Consider the following 27,076-nt stretch of genomic DNA (forward strand, 5'->3'; position numbering starts at 1 on the left):
ATAACCAAACATTACATGCAGGCATGGGCAAGAATGCATGAATTTACATTTTTACAATATCTATAAAGAGCAGTCAAAATGATGAAGGTGTAGGGTGCTCAGGGGGTACAGAGATATGAAACTGAAATACATCCATATATGCAAATACACACCTCAAATCCTTTTATTTTCAATGCTGCTCATCCCTGGCGTATTTAAGCATACAGTTCAGTGTGAATAGTTGGATCTGCTAAAATTATGAGGCCCCAAAGCAAACAGGCCGTGCTCACAGTTTAAACATTTAAACAGTTTTGCTGATTGTGCTCTGAACTTCTTCTTTTCTTCTTCCTGCCACTGTCAACTTTCTGTGTATTGCGCAGTTATAATTTACAGAAATGGTTTGCTGAAGCCTTTAAGAGCGAAGGGTGTAAAACTGTTGTGCTCTCAATTTCAGACCTCATTGTGGCGTTTGCAGACTTCAAACACAGTTCACCCTCAACTTCCTGTCAGCTCACTGTGAGCCCTACATTCAGACAACTGTTCACTGTTGCAAACAATTTCCCCTCAAGACTTTCATGGAATGATCTCTTCTGTTGGCTTTTAAATTCCAGGCTGACTTGAAAGAGACTGAATTAAAAAAAAATACAAATCATGGATAAATACCAGGAGTAAATGGATATTACATAGAAGACAAGTAACTAACCCAAACCCAAATTTGTAAATATGTTTTTCTATTATCAGGAATATCAGCTGAGGCATTCAGTATGAAGGGTGATTGAAAGTCTGGCTGAAGCCTGACACAAAAAGCTCTTAATGAACTCCTTATTTATTTACAGGTAAAGACATATTACTGATGATCCAATCTGTATTTCAGATTAAAATGAGACATCAAATTTAAGCCCTGACTCAATCTGTTCATGAAAGATTAAATACAGGTTAAAAAGCCATAGCACAGGCTGATGAATTTGTGTACTTCACAAATTGGCTCACTCAGTCTTGTTACCTGATCATCTTCCAGGTGAACTAATTTAATAATTCCATCCCTCTCCACCTCTTATGAGGTGTGATGGGTGTTCTGGTGTAAAATGGCTGCCGTGCATCACCCAGAGAGTGAACTTCCTCTCCACTGTAAAATGCTTTCAGTTTTCTTCATAACAAAAGTGCCATATAATATAACAATATTAAAATCATGTTTCATGTTGGTTCTTTTAAAACAAGGAAAGACCATGGGGCTGCCTTTGAGAAAATATATAAAAATTAAATAAAGGTTTTCTTCAAGGGGGCATTTTAAGCTTCCACACTGCAGATGTAACACATTCCAAAAACTTATGTGCGTCTTTGTGCAATGTTTGCCGGTGTATGTAACAATGAGTGGTCAAGATCTTTTTCATGTACTACCCCATACGATCAGAGACACAGACAGAAGATACATGCTCAATCCGCACAGACTCACGGATGGATAGTATCTTGAATATATGTATTTGAAATTCATATTTGAATTTTTATATTTATTAGAGCGTTAAAGTCCTGTCCACAACTACTCAACAGATTTTTATGTCATTGAGCTCTCGCTAGCCAAAACATGCCACGGGGAGCTCGATGATGTGTAGTTTTTTTAATGATATCGTAAATCTGAGGATACAATTTTTTAATATAATTATTTTAACTAACAGCTGATATGCAAAACACTTTGTTTTGAGAAAGAGGCTGTGTAATCGTTTGCTTATGAGAAGATACGATTTTAAAAAATGTTCTCATTGTTTCAAACCACGTCCTAGGTCCAGTCACTTTTTTGGGATGGGTGGGACTTTAACACTCCATGTGGATTACACACATTTTTGTACAGGATATACCTCAGTGTAACATGTAAAGCAATCTAAGCCCCCATCATTTTGTTGAAAATAAATACATTTATGGGAGGGAGGTGTTCTGAAATATTGAGTTAACAATTATAGAACTGGTACAGTACATTTTTTCCCCACCCCACTTTCTGGGGGTGATGACCCCTGCCAAGGGAGAGATGTACTTATAATGGACTGGCCATCCCTCCTCTAGATTTCAGCATGAGGCAGGAATTCACCGAAAGAAAACTAGAAGGTTGTTTTGGAATATCTCACACAGGCTGTAGCCTGCTTTAACCCGAGCTGCAGGCTGGGCCTCACTTACAAGTTCAGCCAATCAGGCGCCAGATGGTCCAGTTAAAAGACTTTCCCATTCCATTCAGTGTCACAGCTGCGCGATATAGCAAACCAAGTGGACCGTGCTGCACTCCCTGCTGAACTGGTAAGTGAGGTCCAGGATGACTGTGTTTTTTTTTCTCCCTGAACTCCACAGGTATTCAGTGGGTCTGTGGATAAGCCTAACCTGTTTGTGTGGGCATCCAATTTCAGGCATGCTTTGCCCTACTATTTACAGTGTTGCAAAAAATATAAGGATTGTGGTTTTGGTTCTGTCAGTGTGCATGCTTTTCAGAGTAGTTGGATCAGTTTATAATGGACCAGAGACTTATGTTCTGTTGGGTTTTACTTTTCCACTAAAATGTTAGTTAATGATTAATGTTACTAGAGAAATGTTTAACGAACAGCATGAAGAATCAAAGGGGCCCCAGTTATTACCGTGAGCACCTGCCTCAACTTGTAAACCTTCATGTTTTCTTGAGAAATGCAGTGGCAGAGTAGTATCTCCTCTTGCATTCCTCTCTTTATGGTGCTTTTGTGCTATTGGGGCCTCTAACAGGGTATTGGGGCCTCTCCCTTTAATGGGGATGCATGAAAAAACCCATCTATTACAGCATTTTATACCAACTTCTGTTCATAGTTATTGAAGTAGCTTGATCCTTTGTTTGATTTGACATATTATATAGCATGAACTGCAGCGGCAGGCGGCATCCATCCTTGGTGAGTCTGACGCCGTTATATGCTGTTCAGAAAATAAGCTGGAATAATTGGCTGCAACAAAAACCATCACCAAGACCAGAGTTGTGTACCGATGACAGAGTTGTGTACCGATGACAGAGTTGTGCACCAAAGACAGTGTTGTGCACCAATTACAGAGTTGTGTACCGATGACAGAGTTGTGCACCAAAGACAGAGTTGTGCACCAAGGACAGAGTGTGTACCTATGACAGAGTTGTGCACCAATGACAGAGTTGTGTACCGATGACAGAGTTGTGCACCAATGACAGAGTTGTGTACCGATGACAGAGTTGTGCACCAATGACAGAGTTGTGTACCGATGACAGAGTTGTGCACCAGGGACTTTATTGGGACATTTGTGACTGAGTGGAGCTTTACTTCTCTTCTCTTGATGCTTTGCGTAAAAGAATGGCATGAAGAGGGGAGTAGTGAGTACTGGGCATCCAGGCCATTTGCTGCGTGTTGTTATCCAGGCCATCTTGCTGTGTGTTGTTATCCAGGCCATCTTGCTGTGTGTTGTTATCCAGGCCATCTTGCTGTGTGTTGTTATCCAGGACATCTTGCTGCGTGTTGTTATCCAGGCCATCTTGCTGCTTGTTGTTATCCAGGCCATCTTGCTGCTTGTTTTTATCCAGGCCATCTTGCTGTGTGTTGTTATCCAGGCCATCTTGCTGCTTGTTGTTATCCAGGCCATCTTGCTGCGTGTTGTTATCCAGGCCATCTTGTTGCGTGTTGTTTTCCTGCTTGCATTCATGCATTCCACAGGTGGATTCCATTACCATGGGCTTGGAGGGGGGGCATGGGAACACTGCCTTTAAGAAGGCTGTTAATGCCTACCATGCATTAGACCACTTCTAGACAACCAAAGTCTGACAATCTCTCACATTTAACAACAATCTGTCCCCAGTCATGGGTTTTTAGTGTTAGAGGTGCATTCATATTTAAATTAAGCAAAGACTGGGAATTGTGTAGCTTCATACATTATGAAATTCAAACAGATTCTTTTGGAGATTTTTTTTATTTTAGCCCTCCTCATCCTGTCAGAAACTTACACATCAACATGCTGATGTCAGACAAAGGCAGCGCACCTGTTAGCTGTTGGCAGTGTAAGATTATAAATCGCATCATTGACTGCCAAGACTAAAGACTTACGATAATATTAAACGTTTGATTTTGTCAGAGCAATCGAGAGGAGAAAAGACTGCCACAAACTCAGTGGGAGCCGTCTAAATACAGTCTCACACTAATCGTAAGTTGTGATGGGGACGTTAAGACTGGCAAGAGTTTATTATGACTTCTAAGACTGAAACCGTTTTAAATATTATCTAGTGTAAGGCCAGCAAATGTTTCTGGGCTAGGGTCCCTTATCCTGGAAGTTGGAAAGCTGCAGGGTTTTCTGGTTTTCTGCTTTCAACTTAAAATCAGCAACCAGTGTGGACCCAAGACACCAAGGCGAGGGGATTAACTGTGTAATCAACCACTTTAATTAATCAACTGTGTAACACCAAATTGAGCCCACCTTTCAGCTCCACAGAGCCAGGAATGAGGATCTCTTTTGTAAAATATCTTCAGTTTTAATGAAATTCCTTTGAAATTGTTTTATTCATCCTGGTCTGTGATGAATGGCTCTTATTACAATATGTCAGTTTAATATGATCACATTCAATTGTTTATCACAATGCATTTATTAGATGTTTGGCTAAAAGTGATCAGGGATATCACTGCTTCAGTGTATGCGTATCTCTTTGTGTTATTCTGAGAGTGGGCTTCAGAACCCTGACCATCACATCTTGATATCTTATCATAGATCTCTCAGCTCAGTGTTTAGGACCACTTTCTGTATCACGAGGGGCACAGAGGCTGGGTGCCTGCTTAGACGCTGATAAGCTTTTTTTTTGAAAGCTTCTTCCAGTTTGTTTTACTGTATCCTTCCTCAGATAGCGTGATTGGAAAGCAAATATTGGAAAGTACCCAGGTCAGCAGGTTTATAACCATAGAGGTGTAAGCTGGGTGACCAAGGCTACACAATGCCGACACTAACAAAACAAAAAAAAAAAAAAATTCATTACTCTAACACAACTTTGGAATGGACGATTACCCCAACTTGTTCAGACAGGAGTGATCAGATATACGTCCAGCTAACTCAATCAGGGTTTACTGACTGCACCACACGGTGAAACTCCCAGCGGTACTGAATAGTTTTTCAGCCATACGTAACAGTCATTAAGGAAATGTCTGCCATTACATAGAGGTTCAAACCTTCAGGATTTAGAGAGCAGAGGAAACATGACACCTACCAGCTGGACATGCCCAGCACTGTTCAAAGGCATATTTTTAACACTCGAGGCAAATGGCGGACTTGCGTATAAAGTTAAGGCGCAGTTAACTTTTATGGGAAAAAGGTGAAGAATTTCCTGGTTTTTTTTTTACAAATGAAAAGTTGTTACAATAAAAACAGGTTTTACAAGCAAATGCTGGGCATTAACATGACCACACCCACACTTGGTGGGGGCGGGGGGGGGGGGGGGGGGAGTGGTGGTGGTTACCTGGGGTCGGGGGTGCGGGCTGATGGTGCTGTTGTGATCTTGTGCGGGGCAATAAAAGACCTGGAGCAGTAAAACAGCAAAAATGATATCTTTGAATGCCACAACAGCAGGGCCAGCCCTATAAACGTGAATGTCTCTGACTGAGTCACTGATTGATGAAGTTACACCATTGGTCGGCCGGTCCAGCCATATACTAGGTTTTGACCTGGTTTTGTTCTTTCAGACACTATGAAGATCGCATCTTTTAACATCCAGAAATTTGGGCTACATAAAATATCTGACCCCACTCGTCTATCCATTCTTGTAAAGGTAAAATACATGCTTTCTTGTATAGCTACTGTCTTATTTTCCGGTAGATCAGTTTTCTAAACCTAAATTTTTAACCAAGGTCTGCAATTTGTTTTCATGTCTTTACATTAACATAAAAGAATGAACTTTTATTTACTAATAATCTTTCTGTATGATGAGGCACTGAGTTATAATGAATAAATTCCTGTAGGATTAACCACTAGTAAATAGAAAACATGCAATATTTCATGCAATAGAAATCCTTTTCATGTTTGGATCTCCACCACTTCCCTCTAGATTGTGTCACGCTATGACATCATTGTGATTCTGGAGGTGGTGGACGTAAGTGGAAACTCAGTCGACAGGTTCTTGAAGGAGCTAAACAAGTAAGTGAATCCAGAAATACCAACAAAAAAAACAATTTGACACATATTGCCCTGCCGGGACATTGTATAAATGAAGTTTCACTGGGTAAATTTTTAAAAATCTAACCTCACAAATGGGGAGAGATGGAGCACACAAGAACACATCTGTGATGTCCTCTTAAGAACCACAGCTCTCCTCATTCTTCAGCTTGGTAGTTGTCTTTTCCCAGGCGAGATTCCCTTCATTCTGGGCTAATGAATCTGTTCCATTTGGGGTTGTTCTTTCCTTTTTGAGCACATAAGTACAGATTTTCAAATTAAGGTGATTTTCAAATCACAGTGGATGACTGTACCCCTTCCCCTCTTGCAGTGTGAACAGTATACCTGTGCCGTATGTCATGTAGGTGAAATGGAATCTCAGCATGTGGGGACTTGTATTCCACTCCTGATGGTTTTGTGTACTTGTCTCACTACAGGATGAACCAGAAACACCCCTACACCTTGAAAATAAGCAGCCGCTTGGGAAGGTCCAGGTACAAGGAACAGTTCATGTTTCTTTACAGGTAAAGTTCTGTTGGGTACCTGACTGCTTCCACTCTATAAGCCACAGACAGGCAAGTCCTCAACTCCGAGAGATTCCTTAGTCTTATTGCTCCGCTCCATGCATCACCCTGTACTTCTGGTCTGTATTGGACTTTGCTAAATCAATACAGAAATTTCTGATTCAAACCCATGACTATAGCCGCGTTTCCACCGCAGGAACTATACCCCGGAACTAGGAACCTTTTGAGGAACTCAGTGCGTTTCCACCGCAGGAACTAGGGTCTAAATTTAGTTCTGGGGGCTTTGTTTTACCCCCCAAAACGTTCCTGCTCGGGGGGTAGTACTTTCCGAAAGTACAGGAACCTTTTGGGTGGAGCTTGCAGCGCTGAACATTTCTGATTGGTCGAGTACTCGTAGCATTTGTGTTGTATTTATTTTCCGCCATTACCCGCCATGTTTGAAAATATGCAGCGGCAAACCAATTTATTTTCATAATAACTTCAAATCAAACTTGTATGTTTTGCGGCGCAGTAGCCTACTTTTGGTTATAGCCTGTCAACGTTTTGGAATTATAACGTGTGCTCTTCTGTTCTTTTCTTGCTTTAGTATTCGTTTTATAAAATGCTAAGCATTCGTGCTGGGACAGCATATTACGTAGGCTACCAAAACATTCAAACGGATTAATTCGGTTGCTGAATATTTTCTTCCGGATTTTCTTTGTTAGCCCGTTGTAATTGACTCAAAACGTTTGATACAGTTATGTGAGGTGTGCGGTAGTTCTGCATAATTAACATTGGTGATACAGTACAAGCAAACTGGAAATCACCTTCCGCACTTTTTATCCGGGTAAAATAACAGGTTAATTCTAGTAATCTTCCCTTTAGCTTTTTCAGACTGCCGTAATTTTACTCAATTTTACTGCCATTTTTCAATTCCACGAAAAGACCAGGAAGACTATGGACTCATTTATGGTGCATGGTTCGCATCTGGAGGGCACACTTCGCTGCTCGGCTAGCAGTAACTTCGAAGGAAAGCAAACGGTGGCTGTACCACTACTAATTTACATTTTCACGCAAGTCCGAGTTTTCGTTCTATTCTTGTCATTTTGCGATTAGCCTATATGGAATTGACGACGAGAAAGTAATAAAACAGCAACTTGTTTACAACGTGTGCATGTTTTCTGCTGTTAATGAATGTGTTTGACAGGATATATGAAAATCAATAAATACAAAAGTAACCATATATAGTCATTGTTGGTAACCCGTTGTATATATGTGGAATAAACCCCTCCGGGCTGTCCCGGTTATTAGAAAATAATGTAGGCTACTTCGGTGGTAGTATGGGGTTACAGAAGAAATCATATGACAGATGGACCGACGACAACGTCAGTGGGCTAATTTGCCTAATCTTCGCGGTACTTTAGACCCCGGTGGAAACGCAGACAACCATTGGCTGAAGGAACCTTTTAGTTCCTGGTAAAGTAGTTCCTGGGACTGAAAGTTCCGGGTAATTTTGGTGGAAACGCGGCTATAGTCATATCAGCTGAGTTAAAAGCATGTAACATAAGTTCATTTTGAACAACATAGGCATAGTACATAAGTCAATTGCATGTTTTGACTCCTGTATGTAAGCAGTTATGATTTGGTAAAAACAAAAAAGCCCCCTGAAAAAAATTCAATAGTTCCATTTTGGCTCATTAGACCTCTTGGATTAATCCCTTCTTGGATCATAATCCACTTCCATTTTGCCCTTGAATATATTTGAATGCTGTAAGTTTTTTTAGAAGGCCATCAATGAGAGAACAACAATTTAGATGTTGTTCAATGAGAGCAGCTCTAAACTGATAATGTTTTCTAACAAAACGGGGTTCCTTTAAAAAACTGGCGCTGGTTGTAATGTACATCTCCATCTCCACAAATCTTGAATAAAACCTGATGCATCTCAAAGAGTGCTCTGCAGCAGAATAGCAAGTTCCTCTCACAGGAAGCATCTGTAGTCTAATCTATCAATGGAGAACAACCTTCCTGACCAAATACACCTGCCACATGTTCTGTATACTTTTATGTTTGGACAATATTTTAGCAGGCTTACCACATCCTTATTAAGCAGAGTGCAACCACAGACATATGAACTTCAGAGTTACCAACTGACAAACAGGGTTTGAACCTGCAAGAAGCATTTTAAAGCTCCTTATTACAGACTTTATTTGTTACTATCACTGTTAAATTTTTTGAGGATACACGATTTGCCTTACAGAGATTTTGAATCAAAGTGAAACAGTACTTAAAATACATTCATAGAAAAAGTTATGAATCGGGAAAATAGTGATAATGATTAAAAGTAAAAAAGAACAATACCAAACTAATACATAGTGAAAAGCAAGTGTATGCATTTTAAAAGAAAAATGCTGAATTTGCTGCTCTAATAAAGACATTCAGAGTCCAGGAGCCTTAGCTAAGAAAGCAGGGTTCTCCTTGGGTTTCTAGAGTGGACTATGGAACAGTTGAGAGCTTCATTACTGTTATATGGGGTGGGAAAAGCTCTTCAATATAATCAAGGGTCAATCCAAGAATTGCTTAAAAAAAAAATGAACAAAGTTGTAAAATCAATTCTGAAAGCCATTGAAAGTCGGTGCAGAGATTCAAGGACTCAGTAATGAGAGTTCTCTTGTGGTTCCGCATCACAAGTCTTGCGAATGAACATGGTACCGGTATCAGGTGTGTGGAATAGACAGGTAAGGAGTTACAACAGTTGAGCTGAGGTGAAATAAAAGGATGAATACCTTCTCACAATATCACTGAGAGACAAAAATGAACACATCTTAGGCATGTTTGCTTGTATTAACTCTTTAGTGTGAAGCTCAAAATTCATACTTTAAAAATGACTTTCAAAGCCAGATCGTGTTGACTATGACTTAGCAGCTCTGCAGGGCAATGCCTGATTGGCTCCAGTGTTGCCCAGAGGGAGGCAGGTTTCTATAAAATGGGCGTGTCACTGCTCCCTAGCAACTCCTGCTGGTCGAACCAGAATAGAGCAGCACTTCTCCTGAGCTGCCCATGAAGTGTCTTTCTCTAGCTCATGTCATGTCATGACTTGCCAACTCGGAACTCAACAGGTACCTACAGGGACACCTGGAGGGTAACTGTTGAAATTCAGCATGACAAACATTCCAGGCCCTAATAACACCAATAATGCTAATATATTCCTGTGTGGAAGGGATGGTTTGGTCGATTTAGTGGGTTCCTACCAGTATGAAGATAACCAGGTGGGAGATGAGGATGCATTTGCCCGAGAGCCATATATTCTTCGCTTCACCTGCCTGAACACAGGTAAGAAACAATTCAGACTAACAAAACATTTTACAGTATTGGACTGTGTACAGTACAGTGTGCATACCAGTGGAGCCCCTATGAAAAAGAACAAATTAACCTAGTGAATTAACCGAATGAGTCTGTTCTTTTGTATGGAGCATGCATAAACAGCAAGACAACTCAGATGGCTAGTACGGCTGATCGTGTATCGCTGTTTCCCATGCCTTGTACATGCTGCATGCTACATGCTAACCCCTAAGCTCTGCCAGAGCTCCTCAGCTGGCATGATGGCTGCCAGAGAACATCAAAAATCTCCCATCACTCGTGTTTTAAATAGGTTATAATTAGTTACCTTGGTTACGTGATGATGCACGGTGCATTGTTGGACTTATTTTATTATCATGTATGTATCTACTGACATTGCTGGATGATGGGTCCAACAAGCGCTAAATTCCTTGGTGTAGTCATGTGGCCTGAGATTAAGAACTGAGTCAAAGCTGTACCGGCACTCCCTGGGATGAGACAGGGAGACGGCCGGCCATAGTGTCACTCCCTGGGATGAGACAGGGCGACAGCCGGCCATAGTGTCACTCGCTGGGATGAGACAGGGAGACGGCCGGCCATAGTGTCACTCCCTGGGATGAGACAGGGCGACAGCCGGCCATGGTGTCACACAGGATAGGACGATTTAGTCTGGAAGGCTCCTCCCACCTCACTGAGCATCACCTCTGTGCCCTGGCCAATAGGATGGCTGCATTCTGCCAACCATGCATGGCGTGCAGCGCAGCGAGTCCCTAATTTGGGCCTGAGGATCTCGGCCCTGGCTGTGACTCTGAACTCATTTCAATTTCCACAAAAAAGGTTTCGTTTCAGTGACCAGGGGGTCCACCTTTTCAGCAATTACAACTCAAGCGATTTTACCTGCTCGTCCAGTGGTAACCAAACTGGTTCCTGGAGATCTACCCTCATGTAAGTTTTCATTTCAACCCTAATTTGGCACACTCAACTGTATTAATTAGCAGCTCAAAAAATCTCTAGCTATTGAATGAGGTGTGCTTTCTTAGGGTTGGAGTGAAAACCTACAGCATTCTCCAACAGTGCTGGTTACCACTGTGCTAGTCTTTGATATAATGATTTCTAACAGAATCATTTCTCATACAGCTCTTTACAGAGAATGAATGCTGACCTTAATGACTAAATGTGCTCTCATATGAATATGAAATATTATTCATAGTGTGCATGGCTATTTCTGACATAATATGGCTTTAATATACACAATTGGTAATTAAAGTGTCTAAGTGCAGTTAGTGTTTTGTTACCATTCTGAGATGGCAATAAAGGTTAGAATGAAATCCAGCATCACAGTGGGTCCCCAGAACCCAGTTTGTCCACAGTGTCACAAGGGGAATTCAAGGAGTGGACCCAAGTGCTGAGAGAATACCAGGGAATAAAAATCAAAAGGTCTTTACATGAGCAAAGGCAAAAATTGGAAACAGGGCACTTAAATACACAAGACAACACCTGTAGGCAATAATGAGCAGACATGAGAAAGCGAACATAAGCTAATAATCTAATCATCACAAACAATTAACTCTTAAAGAGACATGAAACACAAGGACAAAGGAAAACTGGCGGCCTCTGGTGGACAACAGGGGTAGCTTGTGACACACAGCTCAAGTGCAATGGCTGCACAGCCCATCTGGCTGACTGCTGCAGTAATGAAAGCAGCCCTTGGCGACACATGTGTTCCACATTAATGGAAGGTGTTGCAGTAATGGGCCAAAACATATGAATGAGCCATCTGACTTTGGAAAACAAATATACTAAAGAAATAGATTTCTTAAAACTCTAATTTACTCCTTTTCTAGAATTGCTGTGTCCCAACCCTTATTTTATAGATCTAATGCTGCCTATTGCTCTTTATCTGAATCGGTTGCTTCATTTACGATGAAATGACTAGAACCAATAGAAGCCTTTGATGTATGCGAGCCAGTTAAATGGTTTAAAAGCGGGGTGTCAGATATCAGTCCTGGAGGCCCACAGTGTCTGCTGGTTTATGGTGTTTTAGGTTTCAATGCTTAATTTAAGTCAGTGACAGACTGTAAAGTCCATGGACCTTGTTTCCATGGTATAAAGTGACTGATTTTTCAAAAGTAACCACAAAGCCTGTGGACACATACCTATTAAAAGTATTTTACTTTAAATCACCTCTCACAGAGTACGCATGGTCCTGATTGGAACACTGGACATTAACTGTGTTTGAAGGATTTTCTCTGAATTAGTAGTTTATTTTACACTTTTTGTTACAATGAATTAACAGCAATATATGTAAACACACTTTACTCAGTAACATATACTTGGTACACAAAAATATATTTGACATAAACAAACCTTACATGTAACTGCAGGAAGTTGTTTTTGGAGTGCGTAATTGTCTGCAAACAGTTAAAAACATTACAGATTATTTAGTGAGCTCCATAATGTTTGGAAAAAAGATTTTTTTTCTTGATCTGGCTCTGTCCCACAGTTTTAGATAATCAAGCAATTGGTTAAAGTGCAGATTCTCAGCTTTTATTAAAGGGTATTTTATACGTTTTGGTTTCACCATTTAGAAAAGTCTGAATGTTCCATTTCCTTTGTTTTTTCAGAATCGCTTGTGGCAGCCATGTTTTTTATCCAATTGTGTCCAAAATTACTGCACATTGATGCCATAGCACTGCCTTATGTTCCACCAAATGATTAACACAAGGATGACAGACGTAGCCTCATTTACATATTTTGTTATTTATGGAACTGATTAATTTGCATGTTGCAGGGTTGTTTTTTGATGCGGGGACTTTTCCTTTTCAAACATGCTAGGAACCAGAACAAACATGCTACGCACAAATGTTTCTATAAAGAGGTTTATGAGAAGATTTTGTTTTGTGTTATTCACAAAATTCAAAATGGCGGAAAATCTAATGGACACATCTTTCCAACTTTCACTTGATTTTGTTTGAAGAGGCAGTCCTGGCGGTGTGTTTTCTGTCTCTGCGACAAAAAGTTGAAAAGTTACGGCCTCTCAAAGTTTTGAATTTGACTGCTTGTTACAGCACCTCAGGATTTTTTGCATCAAAATTTCTGTGAGGGTGTGGCTTTGGTTCTTCTACATACTGGCCAAATCTTATGAAAAAGCAACAAAAGTTTGAAGTACTCCATTGCCATTTTTCTGGAAAAGGGAGAAGGGCAGAATAATAACTGTAGAAGAGAAATAACAATAACAATAGGGCTCCAGCCCCCTTCAGGTGCTTGCATCTTAATTAAGGGTGTGTGGAGAATGGTTTTGCGTGTGTGTGCGCAAGTGTGTGTGTGTGTGTGTTCGCATTTAGGTATTCATATGGTGGACCACAATGCACCTTGAAAATATGTCAAATTCCTTTCAAAATCAGGTTATGTGTAGGCTATGTGTTATGTGCTATGCTGCATGATTGGGTGTGCTGTTCACAGTGCTGAAGGACCTGGTGTTGATCCCCGTACACACCAAGCCTGATGACTCAGAGAAGGAGCTGGACGAGCTGTACGACGTCTTTCTGACCGTGAAGGAGAAGTGGAAGACTGATGTGAGTGGAGGCCACAGGCCACACAACACTGGGCTTCATCACAAACCGCTCAGACCCACCAGACCACCTGAACCTGTGCATTCCTTCTGTCCTGTCTGATTCAGAACAGGAATTTCTAGTTGGTAATAGGGGGTTTTTTTCTGGTGCTGTATTGCAGTTCAGAACATACCGTCCCAAGTCATAGCCTTTCATGAATTTCCAAAAGATGCATCAAACTAGAACGTTTTCAACTTTCAGGGTTAAAATACGAAATTTAATAGCTGTAACAAACAAATCCGTGGGTAAAGCTTTGGATAAAAGCGCTGTATAAATGCAGTTCATTTACCATTTATTTACCATTTAAAGCTCTGGTCACAAGTGACATCACCATTCTAATAATGAACCTTTCATTAGACCACTGCCATTGGAGAGACACTAAAGGGAAATTTAATCAGAATGGCGAGTAAATTCAGTGGATTCAGCAAGTAATTGGTCAAAATAAATTGACCATTATGGATACATTTTTATCTATTGGTGATGTAGTGTTAACTATAGAATTCTGATACTGACAAGGTTGGCAACTATCATCATTTGACACATATGCTTTCATTTTAAATTATAACATGAGCACCATTCCACCTGCTTGAACAGGCATACGCAGAGTGAGGCATAACCAAACCAGTCACAGTATTACTTCCTTAAAACATCAACATATACAACATATACTCATACTATATATTTCATATATATCATGCTATATATTTCCAAAGTGCTTTTGTGTTTACCTTGCTAAGCAGCATTTCTACTGGTATGTAGTACTATCTTGTTTGTTTATCAAATGTAATCTTATCAGAGTAAAATATATTCTGTCTGCTTTATAATGAATATTTTACTGTGCAGTTTTCCAAATAACTTCCCTTTCTCAGAATGTTATGATCCTTGGAGACTTCAACGCAGATGGTGGCTACGTCTCCAATAAGAAAATGAAGGGAATTCGTATCCGTAGTGACAAGAATTTCCATTGGCTGATTGGAGATGACGTGGATACTACAGCAAGTACAGGGAATGCCAACAGCTATGATAGGTGACTGTACAAATAGTGTTACATTTTTTAAGTGTATCAACCTTTTAAACGCATGCAACATTTTATCACTTATACACATAACCTGAGTGAACGCTTAGGTGAACGAACAATCTGCAGAATAATATCTAGAAATCTTACAGGATCGTTGTTTATGGAGATGACATGCTGAACGCTGTGGTTCCAAACTCTGCTCAACCTTTCAATTTCCAGAAAGCATTTGAACTGACAGAGGAAGAGGTGAGCTCCTCTTCAGCATTATATGAATTTCCCCATGTATTGTAAACACACGTTAAGGTCCTACAAGAGCAACCCTCAAGGCTGGGAGGGGGGTGGGCAAATGGTGGTGATGACCAACACAAACTCAGCTCGTGTCTGAAAGTGTGCAAAATCTGAGATGACTCCGACAGGCCTTCCTTTGCAGGCTCTTCATGTGAGTGATCACTACCCTGTGGAGGTGGAGCTGAAGACCCGTGGACCTAGCGGCCAAAGTAAAGGTAGCCCAAGTGCGGCAGTGTAGTATGATGGTTAGGGACCACAGTACAGAGCTTCTGGCCACTAACAGAGATTAATCAAGTTTGGGTCCCAGCTGGGTGTCCCTGGTCGCACCCCTGGGGCCAGGTAATCAACCTGAAGTGATGTCACTCTGTATTAGAGAATCTGCTGCAAGCCCAAGGGCATCGCCCGAAGCATACTCTACGCAAGCACGTGAACGCAGACGCTTCGAGCTACATGCCGGTTTCACGCACCATTGCGTTCTAAAACGTGTCACCTGAAATTCGTAGCGGAGCGCAAGCGTGAAACACAGTGTCAAGCGCCACAGCGAGGGGTGCTATAGCAGGCAACAAGAGGAAGCCGCCATATTCTTTGATTTGTGCCTTCTTCTGCTGTCTTTCATAACTTTCCTGGATCGCTCCCGTGAGGCGTTGAGTTTATTAGCTCCGCAGGGACGTAAGAACGCACGTTGAGTATGCGCAACCGGGCCGTGAATCGGCAGCGCATCGGCTCGGCGTTGTCATTTGCGGTCTTGTGCATACGTAGCATACGAGTGTGGCCTAAATCATGTAAATTCATCTTCATGTTTCTGAAGAGACCTCGGTCCTCCTTCGCGAATACTGAGGGGGACGGAGAATTGTCCTGAGTAAAACCCAGAACCTTCCCGATTCTGGAACATGGACTGTAGTAAAACAAGCTCTTCCGAGTTTTACTCAGCGCAGTTATCCAGCCGACTCAGTAATCCTGCATCGTGAAACAGGGCCCAGTAGTCTGAAGAGAAGCTGGGAGCCTTGTTTCTACATTCTGCATGTGACACCCCACACAGAAACTGCAGTCTCAAACCCATTTACCCCACACTCTATTCATTCCTTCATGTGCAAAATTTCACATTAAATTTACAACACGTAAAACACTTTCCCACACTCACCCATGCCCAGTTTCGCCCATCTCTAAAGAAACAGAACAGCAGACATTCGCATGGCAATGACAGGTACTGTGAATTAAGAGACAACACAATTGTGCTCTCAGGTTCTGGAGACCAACACCCGGCCCAGGTGAAAACGAACACAGACGATGAAGACGTGATGGAACTGAAGAGAGGGAACCTTCTGTTGGAACGAGAGAAGCTTAATTTGGAGATCCAAATGTTAAGGTTGCAGATTACTGACCTTGAAGCAAATAGAAAATAACAAGCGCAGGCAATTTTTTCAAGAATAAATTTGTATGATGCAGATGAAGTGATTGTTATCATTAATTCATGGAAATAACCCTAAAAAATGAAGGATCACTTGCTATTTTGCTGTTGTAGTTTTTAGCTCAGCAACAGTGAGAAAATTTCATCCAGTTACTGAACATTAAGGACACAAAGGCACAGTAGTTACAAAACTTTATTTCCAGGTTTTCTCATTACAATGACAACCAAAAAGAACAGTTGAAAGGTAACTTCTCCATTCCATTTTTTTTAAATTTTAAATTTTTTTTTTTTTTACAACGGACACAGGGAAGTACAGAGCGCATCTTGAGGGATTATGAGCAGAGCTTCAGACAGAACGCAGCTGCAGTCTGTCGGTGATGTTATCTCACTTTTTCCCAGACTTCTTGATTCCTCCACCAGCTACGGAGAACAAAACCAAAAAAGTCACAACTGATCAAAAGTTTTTATTTAAAAAAATTTGTCTCAACTTCGGAGGATTTTGCAGGCCTACGTATGGTTTATAATAACTACCTGCAATCACAGAAGGGCTGTAGCGAACAGTATCATTCAAATAAGCAGAAAAAGCCAAATTAAAATCTCAGCCAAAATGATCACAACCGTCCACTATTGGCTGACAACAATATAAACAACCAGAGCATGATACCACCAGCTTGACAAGACAGCACTAAGATATCAACCAATATTACTCCAGATGAATAAGGTTGGAAGGACTCCTGTTCAAATAAAAAGAATATATACTTTGGCATTTAAGCTCTTGGCTCCCTTAATGATTTTAAAATCAACCATCTATGCATATGCACGCGTTGAGGCGGTGTGATGTTCATATCTGTTAAAACCTATGCACAAAATGGAGCACACACAACCATTTCTGCCTTTCACTCTCCTCAAGCCAAAAGGGCAGTGGTCTGGTGGTACTTCGCAGGTAATGCGCTTGCGGATGAGGGGGTGAAAAACAGCGTCATGTGCAGTCAGTGTGCAGACTGGCCTCAGATAAACAGGGTCAGTGTGCAGACTGACCTCAGATAAACAGGGTCAGTGTGCAGACTGGCCTCAGATAAACAGGGTCAGTGTGCAGACTGGCCTCAGATAAACAGGGTCAGTGTGCAGACTGGCCTCAGATAAACAGGGTCAGTGTGCAGACTGGCCTCAGATAAACAGGGTCACGTGCAGTCAGAAATATGAAAGTGATTGTCTAAAATGTGACTGTATGCTGTAGCATTAAGATTTGTCTTCACTGGAACTAAGGGGCCTAGCCCAAACCATGAAAAACAGCCACAGACCAAGGGGTGTCCAGATACTTTTGGTCATATAGTGTATAAGCCAGGTCCATGAGGTGCTTTGCTTCTAAAGAGAATGCAGAATGCCTGAATTTATATCCTGGGCACAGACCAATAAGAGCAACAGACAAGGACACAGAGGAATACTACTGCCATCTAGTGTCATATCTTTACTCACTGCAGACGTATTACAAAAAACCCGCCTGTTAAGACTTGAGGGCTTAATATGTTGTAAATGCCCTCAACTATGAACATTATGTTGTAAATACCACACAAAAGATTTCAGTTATTTTTTAATTAAAAAACCTACTTAATAGAAATTTTGACCAATGGAGATCACCATTATTTTAGACGTGCAATGCACTCTGGGTAGACGTAAAATGGTTAACTCAGTTGTTTTGTCCAGCAGTTGCAGTTATTAATGATGAAAAACATCAATACAATGCCACACAATTTGTTTGTGATGTGGTACACGGGATATACAGCTAAACACCTTAGTGTATCAGCACATATTATCATTAGGGATTATGCATTTAAAGGAAGCATTATCACCGGCGCAAGTTCATATATACACAACGTGAATCAATAATAACATTACGTCATTTAAATTAATGGGGATGATGTACACGTTTCAGTTTCACCAAAAACGATAGTCTGAACCATAATGTCGAGGGACTAGATAGCAGAGCTCCTTAAAACTTTTCTGCCTCTGTTGGCGAGCAGTTGCTGCACAGACCAGGGTTCCCACTCATTATTGGAAATCATTTTCCAGGACTTTTCAAGGACAATTTCCATGACTTCGACTTACAGACATGAAACATGGACAATGGTAGCCCAAAGCCGGTGGTGGACTGGGGGGGGGGGGGGGGGGGGGGCAATGTGCAAGTACCATAACAAAACTTTGTGCTGCCGTGTAATCTCAGCAGCTAATAAAAATGAGAAAAGCAGAGAAAAATACAGAAAAAATACAGAAAACTATGCAGTCTCAGATCTAAATATACTTTTTAATAGCTTGACTTTTAGCATAACCTACAATTTTCCAGGACCTCACAAATATTTCCAGCACATTTTGTAAATTTTCTCATTTTCCAGGTGTTTTCCATGACTGGAAAACTAGTAGATAAATTTCCAAGTTTTCAAAGTTTTCCAGGCCGAGTGAGAACCCTGACAGACACATCTCTTATGCCCTACTCTCATCTCCTCTGTACAGACACCATCTCTTATACCCTACACTCGTCTCCTCTGCACAGACACCATCTCTTATGCCCTACTCTCCTCTCCTCTGCACAGACACCATCTCTTATACCCTACTCTCCTCTCCTCTGCACAGACACCATCTCTTATACCCTACTCTCCTCTCCTCTGCACAGACACCATCTCTTATGCCCTACTCTCGTCTCCTCTGCACAGACACCATCTCTTATACCCGACTCTCCTCTCCTCTCCTCTGCACAGACACCATCTCTTATACCCGACTCTCTTCTCCTCTGTACAGACACCGTCTCTTATGCCCTACCCTCGTCTTCTCAGGCCTTCGATCTTCACCGTTTCAATTTATTTGATGAGGGCTGTCCTCGGTGCTTTCCTGCTGAGTAATGTCCCGCTCTGGCTCAAATCGAAAGGCTGAACAGAACACATTTTCAATGCGGCTCAATGAAAAAGAGCCATGGACAGGAGACCCGTGCAACCATTTGACGTCACTACCCAGACTGCATTGCGACGGTAATAACAATGGCGACCTATGAGTTCAAGGATTTTTACATTTTTTTAAATAAATAAAATGTGTTTTTTTGACATATTTATATGACTGATGGCATGTATATTTCACACACACACAGTACTGTGCAAAAGTCTTAGGCAACCTAGATTTTTAAATATAATACATAGTAGCTATATATTTGGTCTTAGATATTTATTTTTTGTTTTCTGCATTAGTGTATCAGTAGAAAAGAGCAAATTTGAGATTTCCAAGCATGAATTTTGCATGAATACATTTTTGTATTTTGTTAAATAAAGTAATATTTTAAGTAATAGACTACTTTTCAGATAAAAACTTGATCAAGGGTCTCTGGGATTACCTGGAGAGCCAGAAGCAAGCAAAACAGCCAAAATCTGCAGAAGAACTGTGGCAAGTTCTCCAAAATGCTTGGAACAAAATACCAACCAATTTTCTTATAAAACTTCCGGACAGTGTACCTAAGATGTAGTTTTAAAGGCGAAGGGTGGTCACACCAAACATTAATTTTATTTAGTTTTTAACTATTTACTGCTCTTTATATTATTTTTTCGATATTTATAACCTTTCATTTCATTATTTTTGAAAGCATCTTAGCTGTACAGCATTTTTTTTTACAGGTGCCTAATACTTTTGCACAATACTATATACTCTCAGACCTCTTGCACAAGACAGGAGATTTAACAATCCTGACTGATTATATGTATCACTTAATGAACACAGCAGGTTCTTTCTTACTTAGGGGACCTTTCCCAGCAGCCTTCGCCTTCATTGCCTCCAGCTGTTTCTGTTCTTCCTTCTGTTTCTGTTTGAAGGCTACCTCATCCTGCAGGTAAAGAACCGCAGAAGGCAGATGTACTGAATGATGGCCCATACAAACAGATCTACCATTCAGATTCAAACATCATCATGCAGAATATATTCATTCAAGAAATGAACGCTTCCTTAAGATGTTAGGCCAACGGTGAATTCCAATACAGGTTTTAAAAGATTCAGATATCATACAATCATGAAATTGAGGAATTACATACATCATCCATATCCTTTGACTGCTTCTTAGGTTGTTTTAAAGGTTTCTTCTTCCCACCTGAATTGTGAAGGAGGATTTCAAAAATAAAATAAACAGTGTAAATAGCTGGCAGACTATAGCTCCATACACACTGTATTTAAGTCGTAATGAGAATATATTTCAACAATTCATTTTTAAAAAAAGGTGAAAGCAGCACATCTTTAAATATTTCAAACACTCAGCTAGTGTAACGTTAGGTCTTGCAGATAGAAACACATACTGACTAACCTCGAAACGCTTTACGAAACGCCTAGCCTCTACTCAACAAATACGATTATTGTACACTGCGCTTAATTAATTGCTAAGGTCTGGCTGCCATTGGTAAAGCTACAGATTACCCAGTGCTCGGACCTATGCAAAGTTATTTTAATCTTAAATAGGTTACTCATTCTCGGACAATCTCAATAACGTGCCTCCAGAAGCGAGGACTGGGAGACAATAACGCCACAATTTTTACAAATTGACGTTAATGTCTTCAGACCATCTCGCGACTTCGCGCACACTTTACCTAGCAATAGTTGGGTATATACAGGGATTATCAGCAAATGAAATGTTCATATCAGTCTTGAAGATTGGCATTATTAGCAAGCGGAGATGTTTCTAGCTAATTCTAAAAATAGAACAATGAATAGTAGATCCAAACAAAATACATGTTAACATATTAACAAGTGTAAACAAAAGTATAATCAGAAATGATTATTCTAATATTAAACCGACTTGCAACACGTGTATCAGGCGATTAGGGCCGAATTAATATTAGCTACACCGCATAATCTGACAGCACCAAGCGTCCACTTCTACTCCACCTTTACGATGTAATTAGGCCGCAGTTGATAATGCCCCAACTCCATCTAACCTTGGATGACGTCAGTTAAAACGCTATTTCAATAAAGGAATTTCCCGTTTTAACACTAATTAGAATACGGGGTTGAATCAGGGATGGAGAAATTGAGCATGAACTGACTGTATCATAATAGCTAGCCATACCCCAAACTGTTAGCAAGCCAGTTTGCCAGCTAGCAATCTTAGAGATGAAATGTTCCACGCAATTAACACAGACAGCTCATGTTTTAATAACATGCACGTTTTTACTACAGTTAGAAGTAAAAAAATAGTGTTTATGGTCCATGTAAAAATGAAATGATTTCATTATATTACCGTCTCTTCCAGACATGTCGGCGATTACTTCGGCAAACGCACTACCGTTAATTCCAAGCTCCGCGCTGTTAGGACCCAATGATTCTAACCGGAAAAAGGATGTCCCTTACATGCCTGAGTACAATTTGACTGTCATTCTGGAAGAGCGAAGCTAACGTAGGCTACTCTATGTGAAGTTCAGTTTGACGACACTGAGTAGCTAACCGGTATGTTAGTAGTGTTTTCTGTTTATATGGCTGCAGTGTGTCAGTGCCTTTTTGTAAACACCTGAAAACTAGAGAGACCAACGTTAGTATAACTGCAATGCCCCAAGGCACTCCAATGACTAACTACAGTAATAGCTAGCAAGCAATTTGTACAACGAAGGTTAGCTTGCTGGGTACATATCGGGTATATTTGCCAAAGGACACGAGTAACAACTCCTTGGCGACAAGTTAATTTATTCGCTAGCTACTTATCAAAATTTGATTCTTCACCCGTTATCAACACATGTCACGATACCTTTATTTTAAGGAAATATTTATGACAACTTGTGTGATTTCCATGGTCTTCAGCTATTTTCATTCTGACCTTTTTTAGTTCATATAACGCTAATAAATGAGATACTTAACAAGCTATTTTAGCTCCAAGACAGTCCTCTTATCTTGTTTTGATAACAATCATTTATTCACGACAGAATTCTGTAATTATTTGCTTAGCTCTGTGTCATACAAAATATAGCTTGCTAGCACGTAGCAGAACTAATTTACACTGTACAATATTGTCTGGCTGTCTGATCCAAGTTGATGGTGCCTTTCGAAATTGTGACTCTCTCAATCATACAGTTGTGTTAGGCTATATTTCGTTTGTACCAGGGTTGGTATTGGTTTTCCGTTCTACCGAACAGAACAGTGCTGAAACGGTACCGACCGCACCGACCATAGACATATACGTCTATGGCACCGACTCTTCATGAGCGAATTGCGCAGTGCGCATGTGCGGGACGTACATCCATTTGTTTTCCGCGTTCCACCATTCATATTCATATTTTGATATTCAAAGTTTAATTGTGCAATTCATTTTAAGAAATAAATGGCAACGACTATTGGCTTTTGCTATTATTTTTCTCTGCTGTACTTTGACCTGTGGACTTCAATTTCGTAACGTTAAATTGGACCAGCAAACCTGAATGTCTGCAAAGTAGTGTTAGAATGACTATAATGTGTAAATTATGGGGAAAACATCGGCAAGCCCGATGTTTTTCATATTTGGGCAATTCGCTATTAAAAAAGGTGTCGGCCGGAAAATATCTTTATGATTCTTAACCATGTCATGCTGTATGAGTTGTTGTATCTAAATTGATACGTAATTCGATTTCGACAGGTGCCCGCAGAAGTGTCCTTCGGCTCCACGGTGGCTAACGTAACGGTATTTTTCGATGAGATACAGGGGTGGTTTGATCTTATCACGGAGCTATGGCACAAGCTCTTACCTTGGTCGGCTCCCTGGCAAGGTTAAAGGGGAAATATTTGCCAGTAGAGGATACTGCACTCCCCACCAAAGCCCAAAAGATGAAATCACTAAAACGGGGGCTGCTCAACATCGCGCAGTGGCAGCCCTGCAGAACTTCACAGAGCTGGGACGGCAATGGGGGCAGAACTTAGCGCGGACCGCCTCGGCCACGGGTAACTACTGGTGGGTAAAGTACGAAGAGTTTGTGGGCCTAAACGAAGTGAAGGACGCCCAAATGAATGTAACAGAGGTAAGTCAATCGATCTTTATTTCCATACACTGCCATATACAGGTTGTGACACAGTAGTTCACAATAGATATTTTTTCCATATTTAACCAGTTTGGGAGAAAATGGAAATGATGAGCAGAACCCTTTAAAGGCAGTCAAGCTGACCTCATAGAAAATGGTGGAATGCCAAAAAGTATAGCTCAACTTACATGGTGTGGTGTTTTATATAAGCTGTTTACCCAAAAACCTGTTAAAATGTTTCCTGGGGACTGTTGGTGATTCTTCCTGTTCAACCACATAGGCACTGTTCTATTTCATGCACGGGCTCCATAGCCTGGTGTCGAATCTGGACCTTTACAGTCTCGCCTGAGGTTGGCAGCCCTGCAGGCTGTAGCATGGATATGAGGGTTTGGGCTGCAGCATGGATATGAGGGTTTGGGCTGCAGCATGGATATGAGGGTTTGAGCTGCAGCATGGATATGAGGGTTTGGGCTGCAGCATGGATATGAGGGTTTGGGCTGTAGCATGGATTGGAGGGTTTTGGCTCTGTAGCATGGATTGGTGGGTTTTGGGTCTGTAGCTTGGATTGGAGGGTTTTGGGTCTGTAGAATGGATTGGAGGGTTTTGGGTCTGTAGCATGGATTTGAGGGTTTTAGGTCTGTAGCATGGATTGGAGGGTTTTAGGTGTGTAGCATGGATTGGAGGGTTTTGGGTCTGTAGCATGGATTGGAGGGTTTTGGGTCTGTAGCATGGATTGGAGGGTTTTGGGTCTGTAGCATGGATTGGAGGGCTTTGGGTCTGTAGCATGGATTGGAGGGCTTTGGGTCTGTAGCATGGATTGGAGAGCTTTGGGTCTGTAGCATGGATTAGAGGGCTTTGGGTCTGTAGTGTGGATTGGAGGGCTATGGGTCTGTAGCATGGATTGGAGGGCTTTGGGCATGTAGCGTGGATTGCAGGGTTTTGGGTCTGTAGCATGGATTGGAGGGCTTTGAGTCTGTAGCATGGAGTGGAGGGTTTTGGGTCTGTAGCATGGATTGGAGGCCTTTGGGTCTGTAGCATGGATTGGAGAGCTTTGGGTCTGTAGCATGGAGTGGAGGGCTTTGGGTCTGTACCATGGATTGGAGGTCTTTGGATCTGTAGCGTGGATTGGAGGGCTTTGGGTCTGTAGCATGGATTAGAGGGCTTTGGGTCTGTAGCGTGGATTGGAGGGCTTTGGGTCTGTAGCATGGATTAGAGGGCTTTGGGTCTGTAGCATGGATTGGAGGGCTTTGGGTCTGTAGCATGGAGTGGAGGGTTTTGGGTCTGTAGCATGGATTGTGGTGGTATTCTTATCCGGGCACAATTGTGATATTAAGAGGTGACTCTTCTGAAGCGAAAGTTGGATTGCTATATATGTGCTGATTTAAAAGGAATGTAGCTTAACATCAGAGATAGTTCAGTTGGGTGTAAAAGGGCATAATTCCTATATTGAGCACTGGAAATGGATGTAAATACATTTAAATTTAAGCTAACGGTCTGCACTTTATCCTCATATTCATTGTGATATGTAATATCCTGCTTGCCGGAGTACAGAGCCAAAACAACAGAAATAGTGTCGGTGTCCAAATACTTACGCACCGCGCGTGCCTCCTCAGGCGGAGAAGGCCTTCATGGTGGCGAGAGGGATGGTGCGCGAGGCCCATGTGGGTGTGGAGGCCCTGCAGGGGAGGCTGAAGGAGGTGCGAGACCGGCTGGACAGGGTGTCCCGCGAGGAGGCTCACTACCTGGAGCTGGCTACCCTGGAGCACAAGCTGCTGCAGGTGAGCACCACGTCCGGAGAACCACCGAGGTCTTCGTGGTTACAGCATAGGTGACATCAGCGAGAGAAAGAATGAAGAGACCACAAGCAGTAACAGACCATTCGATACAATAGACCAGAAACCTAAATGAATGTAACTGAACGTGTTAATTGCAGAGTTGTATTTATTAATAAAGAACCAATCATTTTCAGTCTTGAAAAGTTGTGCCATCATCTTTACCTTCAAGCTTAGATGCCTGTTCAGACCAGCAAATGAATGGTCAGTTACTTCTTCTGTTACATTGAGATTGTGTATAGGTGGTGACTCAAGCCAGCTCACCTGCTAACCTGTGACATAATACTGAGTAAAACTTGGTAGAACCAATGAGCTTGCAGGACACCAGAATTCTGACAAACTGCAATCCCCCCCTCCAGACATTTCACAGGAGTCAAGGCCTAGTTTAAAGTCACATAAAAGAATGAATAGTTTCTGAGTCTCACCGCTGCCCCCTTGTGTGCGTGCAGGAGGAGCGGCGCCTGCGGACAGCCTATGAGAACGCGGAGGGGGCGGAGCGGGAGAGGTTCTCCCTGTTCTCGGCCGCGGTGCGGGAGAGCCACGAGAAGGAGAGAACCCGGGCGGAGCGCACTAAGAACTGGTCCGTCATCGGCTCCGTGCTGGGCGCCCTGATCGGCGTCATGGGCTCCACCTACGTGAACAGGGTCCGGCTCCTGGAGCTGAGGGGCCTGCTGCTGGAGGCCCAGAAGGGGCCTGTGAGCCTGCAGGAGGCCATACGGGTGCAAGCAGGCATGCACAAGGCCCAGCAGGAGGAGCTCAGGGGCCTTATCGACTCCCTGAGCGGGGTTCTGCGGGATAAGAGGACGGAGGAGGAGGACAGGACAGCTCCAGGCCCCGCCCTCGCCCCAAGCCCCACCCTCACCCCACAGAGCCCCTCCCCCAGTGCCTTTGAGTCCGCCCTAAAGGTGCTGCTGCTCTCCACCCAGAAGGCTCAAACTCTGATGGAGGGGCTCCAGCCACAGCTGAGACACCTGGAGGAGAGCGTGGGCAAAATGGAGTCCGAGCTCCAGGCCGTCAGGGCGTCGATAGAGACCCACTATGGTGCTGATAAGGTAGTTGTCAGTGCCCCGGACACACCGGTGTTGGTGTGCGAGACCGAGGACGTCATGCACGGGCTGGCCCAGACTGAGAAGAGGCTTGGGAACCAGATTAATAAAACCACCTTATACAACACAGTTCTGACATACACTGCTTTTGCTGTTACGCTACCTCTATTGTACATAATTTTCAGAGGCAGTTGATCAGTGTTGCTCCAGTAATCAATGTGCTAGCGCTATTAAAATAAATGAGCGAAAGTCAAATTAGAGCTGCTATTGCTTTTCTTCTTTGGTGTACAAGGGAAGCTGAACCATGCACTGACTAATAAAATGTTTCCAAAATAAAATATAAATAATGATATGGTGTCTGTGAAATTTATCAACCAACATATATGGCTCACCAAATTACTTGATTCATTTAGAATGTATTTGTTTTCACTATATTACAGTACCAATAGATCCATTGCATACCTGCGGTGACCATATTTATCATTCAGTGTGGCAGCCCTTCCAACATGTGGTAAACGTTCTGTGTAGACCCTCCAGCTATTGGGTTTCCTGTTCTGTCAAACTTCTTAACAGAAGTTCCGGTTTGTTACGGGAGTTTCTTGTGCTGTACTGCACTCGATAGTCACAATCTTTTACTTGTCTCTTAATTTTTAAAAGAGTAAATATTTAGGTTTTAATAGAGAAACGGACTGGTTGAAAAGTAATAAAATACAGAGCTGAGCATATAAAGCTGAGCATCTGTTGAGTTTACAGAAGCTGTGAAGGTGGGAACTTGCGCATCTTCATTTGCGTCCACGTCATGAAACCGTGAAGCTGTCAGTCAAGTGCGTCTGGCAAATGTTTTTTCAAAATGCACAAAGCACATCTGTAGTTTAGGAGAGACCACTCTTAAATTAAAATG

The 27,076-nt window shown here is 41.9% G+C and overlaps 3 protein-coding genes across 5 annotated transcripts; 2 read left to right on the forward strand and 1 right to left on the reverse strand.

Annotated features, from left to right (window-relative positions):
• Positions 1-2,215: 2,215 nt before the first annotated feature.
• On the forward strand, positions 2,216-16,589 carry LOC118211738 (deoxyribonuclease gamma-like). Of its 2 annotated transcripts, XM_035389159.1 has the most exons (11): positions 2,228-2,262; positions 2,843-2,876; positions 5,664-5,749; positions 6,026-6,114; positions 6,570-6,656; positions 9,853-9,965; positions 13,434-13,546; positions 14,452-14,609; positions 14,750-14,846; positions 15,031-15,103; positions 16,131-16,589. In XM_035389159.1, exons 3-11 carry the CDS (start codon positions 5,669-5,671, stop codon positions 16,289-16,291), a joined length of 972 nt encoding a protein of 323 aa, XP_035245050.1. In that variant the 5' UTR covers positions 2,228-2,262; positions 2,843-2,876; positions 5,664-5,668; the 3' UTR covers positions 16,292-16,589. The 2 variants fall into 2 exon arrangements, with proteins under 2 accessions (XP_035245049.1, XP_035245050.1); XM_035389158.1 differs by lacking the exon at positions 2,843-2,876 and having other exon boundaries at positions 2,216-2,262.
• Positions 16,474-21,897, reverse strand: tma7 (translation machinery associated 7 homolog). Its single transcript, XM_035389160.1, has 4 exons — positions 21,557-21,897; positions 20,361-20,416; positions 20,068-20,155; positions 16,474-16,716 (listed from the first exon to the last, which is right to left on the reverse strand). Exons 1-4 carry the CDS (start codon positions 21,570-21,572, stop codon positions 16,682-16,684), a joined length of 195 nt encoding a protein of 64 aa, XP_035245051.1. The 5' UTR covers positions 21,573-21,897; the 3' UTR covers positions 16,474-16,681.
• ccdc51 (coiled-coil domain containing 51) lies at positions 21,634-26,525 on the forward strand. 2 transcript variants are annotated; one of them, XM_035389157.1, is made up of 4 exons: positions 21,634-21,712; positions 22,919-23,297; positions 24,911-25,075; positions 25,579-26,525. In XM_035389157.1, the coding sequence occupies exons 2-4, from the start codon at positions 22,974-22,976 to the stop codon at positions 26,368-26,370; spliced, it is 1,281 nt and encodes a 426-aa protein (XP_035245048.1). In that variant the 5' UTR covers positions 21,634-21,712; positions 22,919-22,973; the 3' UTR covers positions 26,371-26,525. The 2 variants fall into 2 exon arrangements, with proteins under 2 accessions (XP_035245048.1, XP_035245046.1); XM_035389155.1 differs by having other exon boundaries at positions 21,658-21,762.
• The last annotated feature ends 551 nt before the right edge of the window (positions 26,526-27,076 follow it).

This window comes from Anguilla anguilla, chromosome 13, assembly GCF_013347855.1.
Source record: "Anguilla anguilla isolate fAngAng1 chromosome 13, fAngAng1.pri, whole genome shotgun sequence".
Lineage (NCBI taxonomy): Eukaryota > Metazoa > Chordata > Actinopteri > Anguilliformes > Anguillidae > Anguilla > Anguilla anguilla.

Coding starts and splice junctions, on each gene's coding strand:
- LOC118211738 (XM_035389158.1), top strand. CDS start 5,669: ATGAAGATCGCATCTTTTAACATCCAGAAATTTGGGCTACATAAAATA. Junction 13,547..14,451: donor AGGAGAAGTGGAAGACTGAT/GTGAGTGGAGGC, acceptor TCCCTTTCTCAG/AATGTTATGATCCTTGGAGA. Junction 14,847..15,030: donor TTGAACTGACAGAGGAAGAG/GTGAGCTCCTCT, acceptor CTTCCTTTGCAG/GCTCTTCATGTGAGTGATCA.
- tma7 (XM_035389160.1), bottom strand. Junction 20,156..20,360: donor AGTCAAAGGATATGGATGAT/GTATGTAATTCC, acceptor CTTTACCTGCAG/GATGAGGTAGCCTTCAAACA. Junction 16,717..20,067: donor TGCTGGGAAAGGTCCCCTAA/GTAAGAAAGAAC, acceptor TGTTCTCCGTAG/CTGGTGGAGGAATCAAGAAG.
- ccdc51 (XM_035389157.1), top strand. CDS start 22,974: ATGAGATACAGGGGTGGTTTGATCTTATCACGGAGCTATGGCACAAGC. Junction 23,298..24,910: donor CCCAAATGAATGTAACAGAG/GTAAGTCAATCG, acceptor GTGCCTCCTCAG/GCGGAGAAGGCCTTCATGGT. Junction 25,076..25,578: donor TGGAGCACAAGCTGCTGCAG/GTGAGCACCACG, acceptor GTGTGCGTGCAG/GAGGAGCGGCGCCTGCGGAC.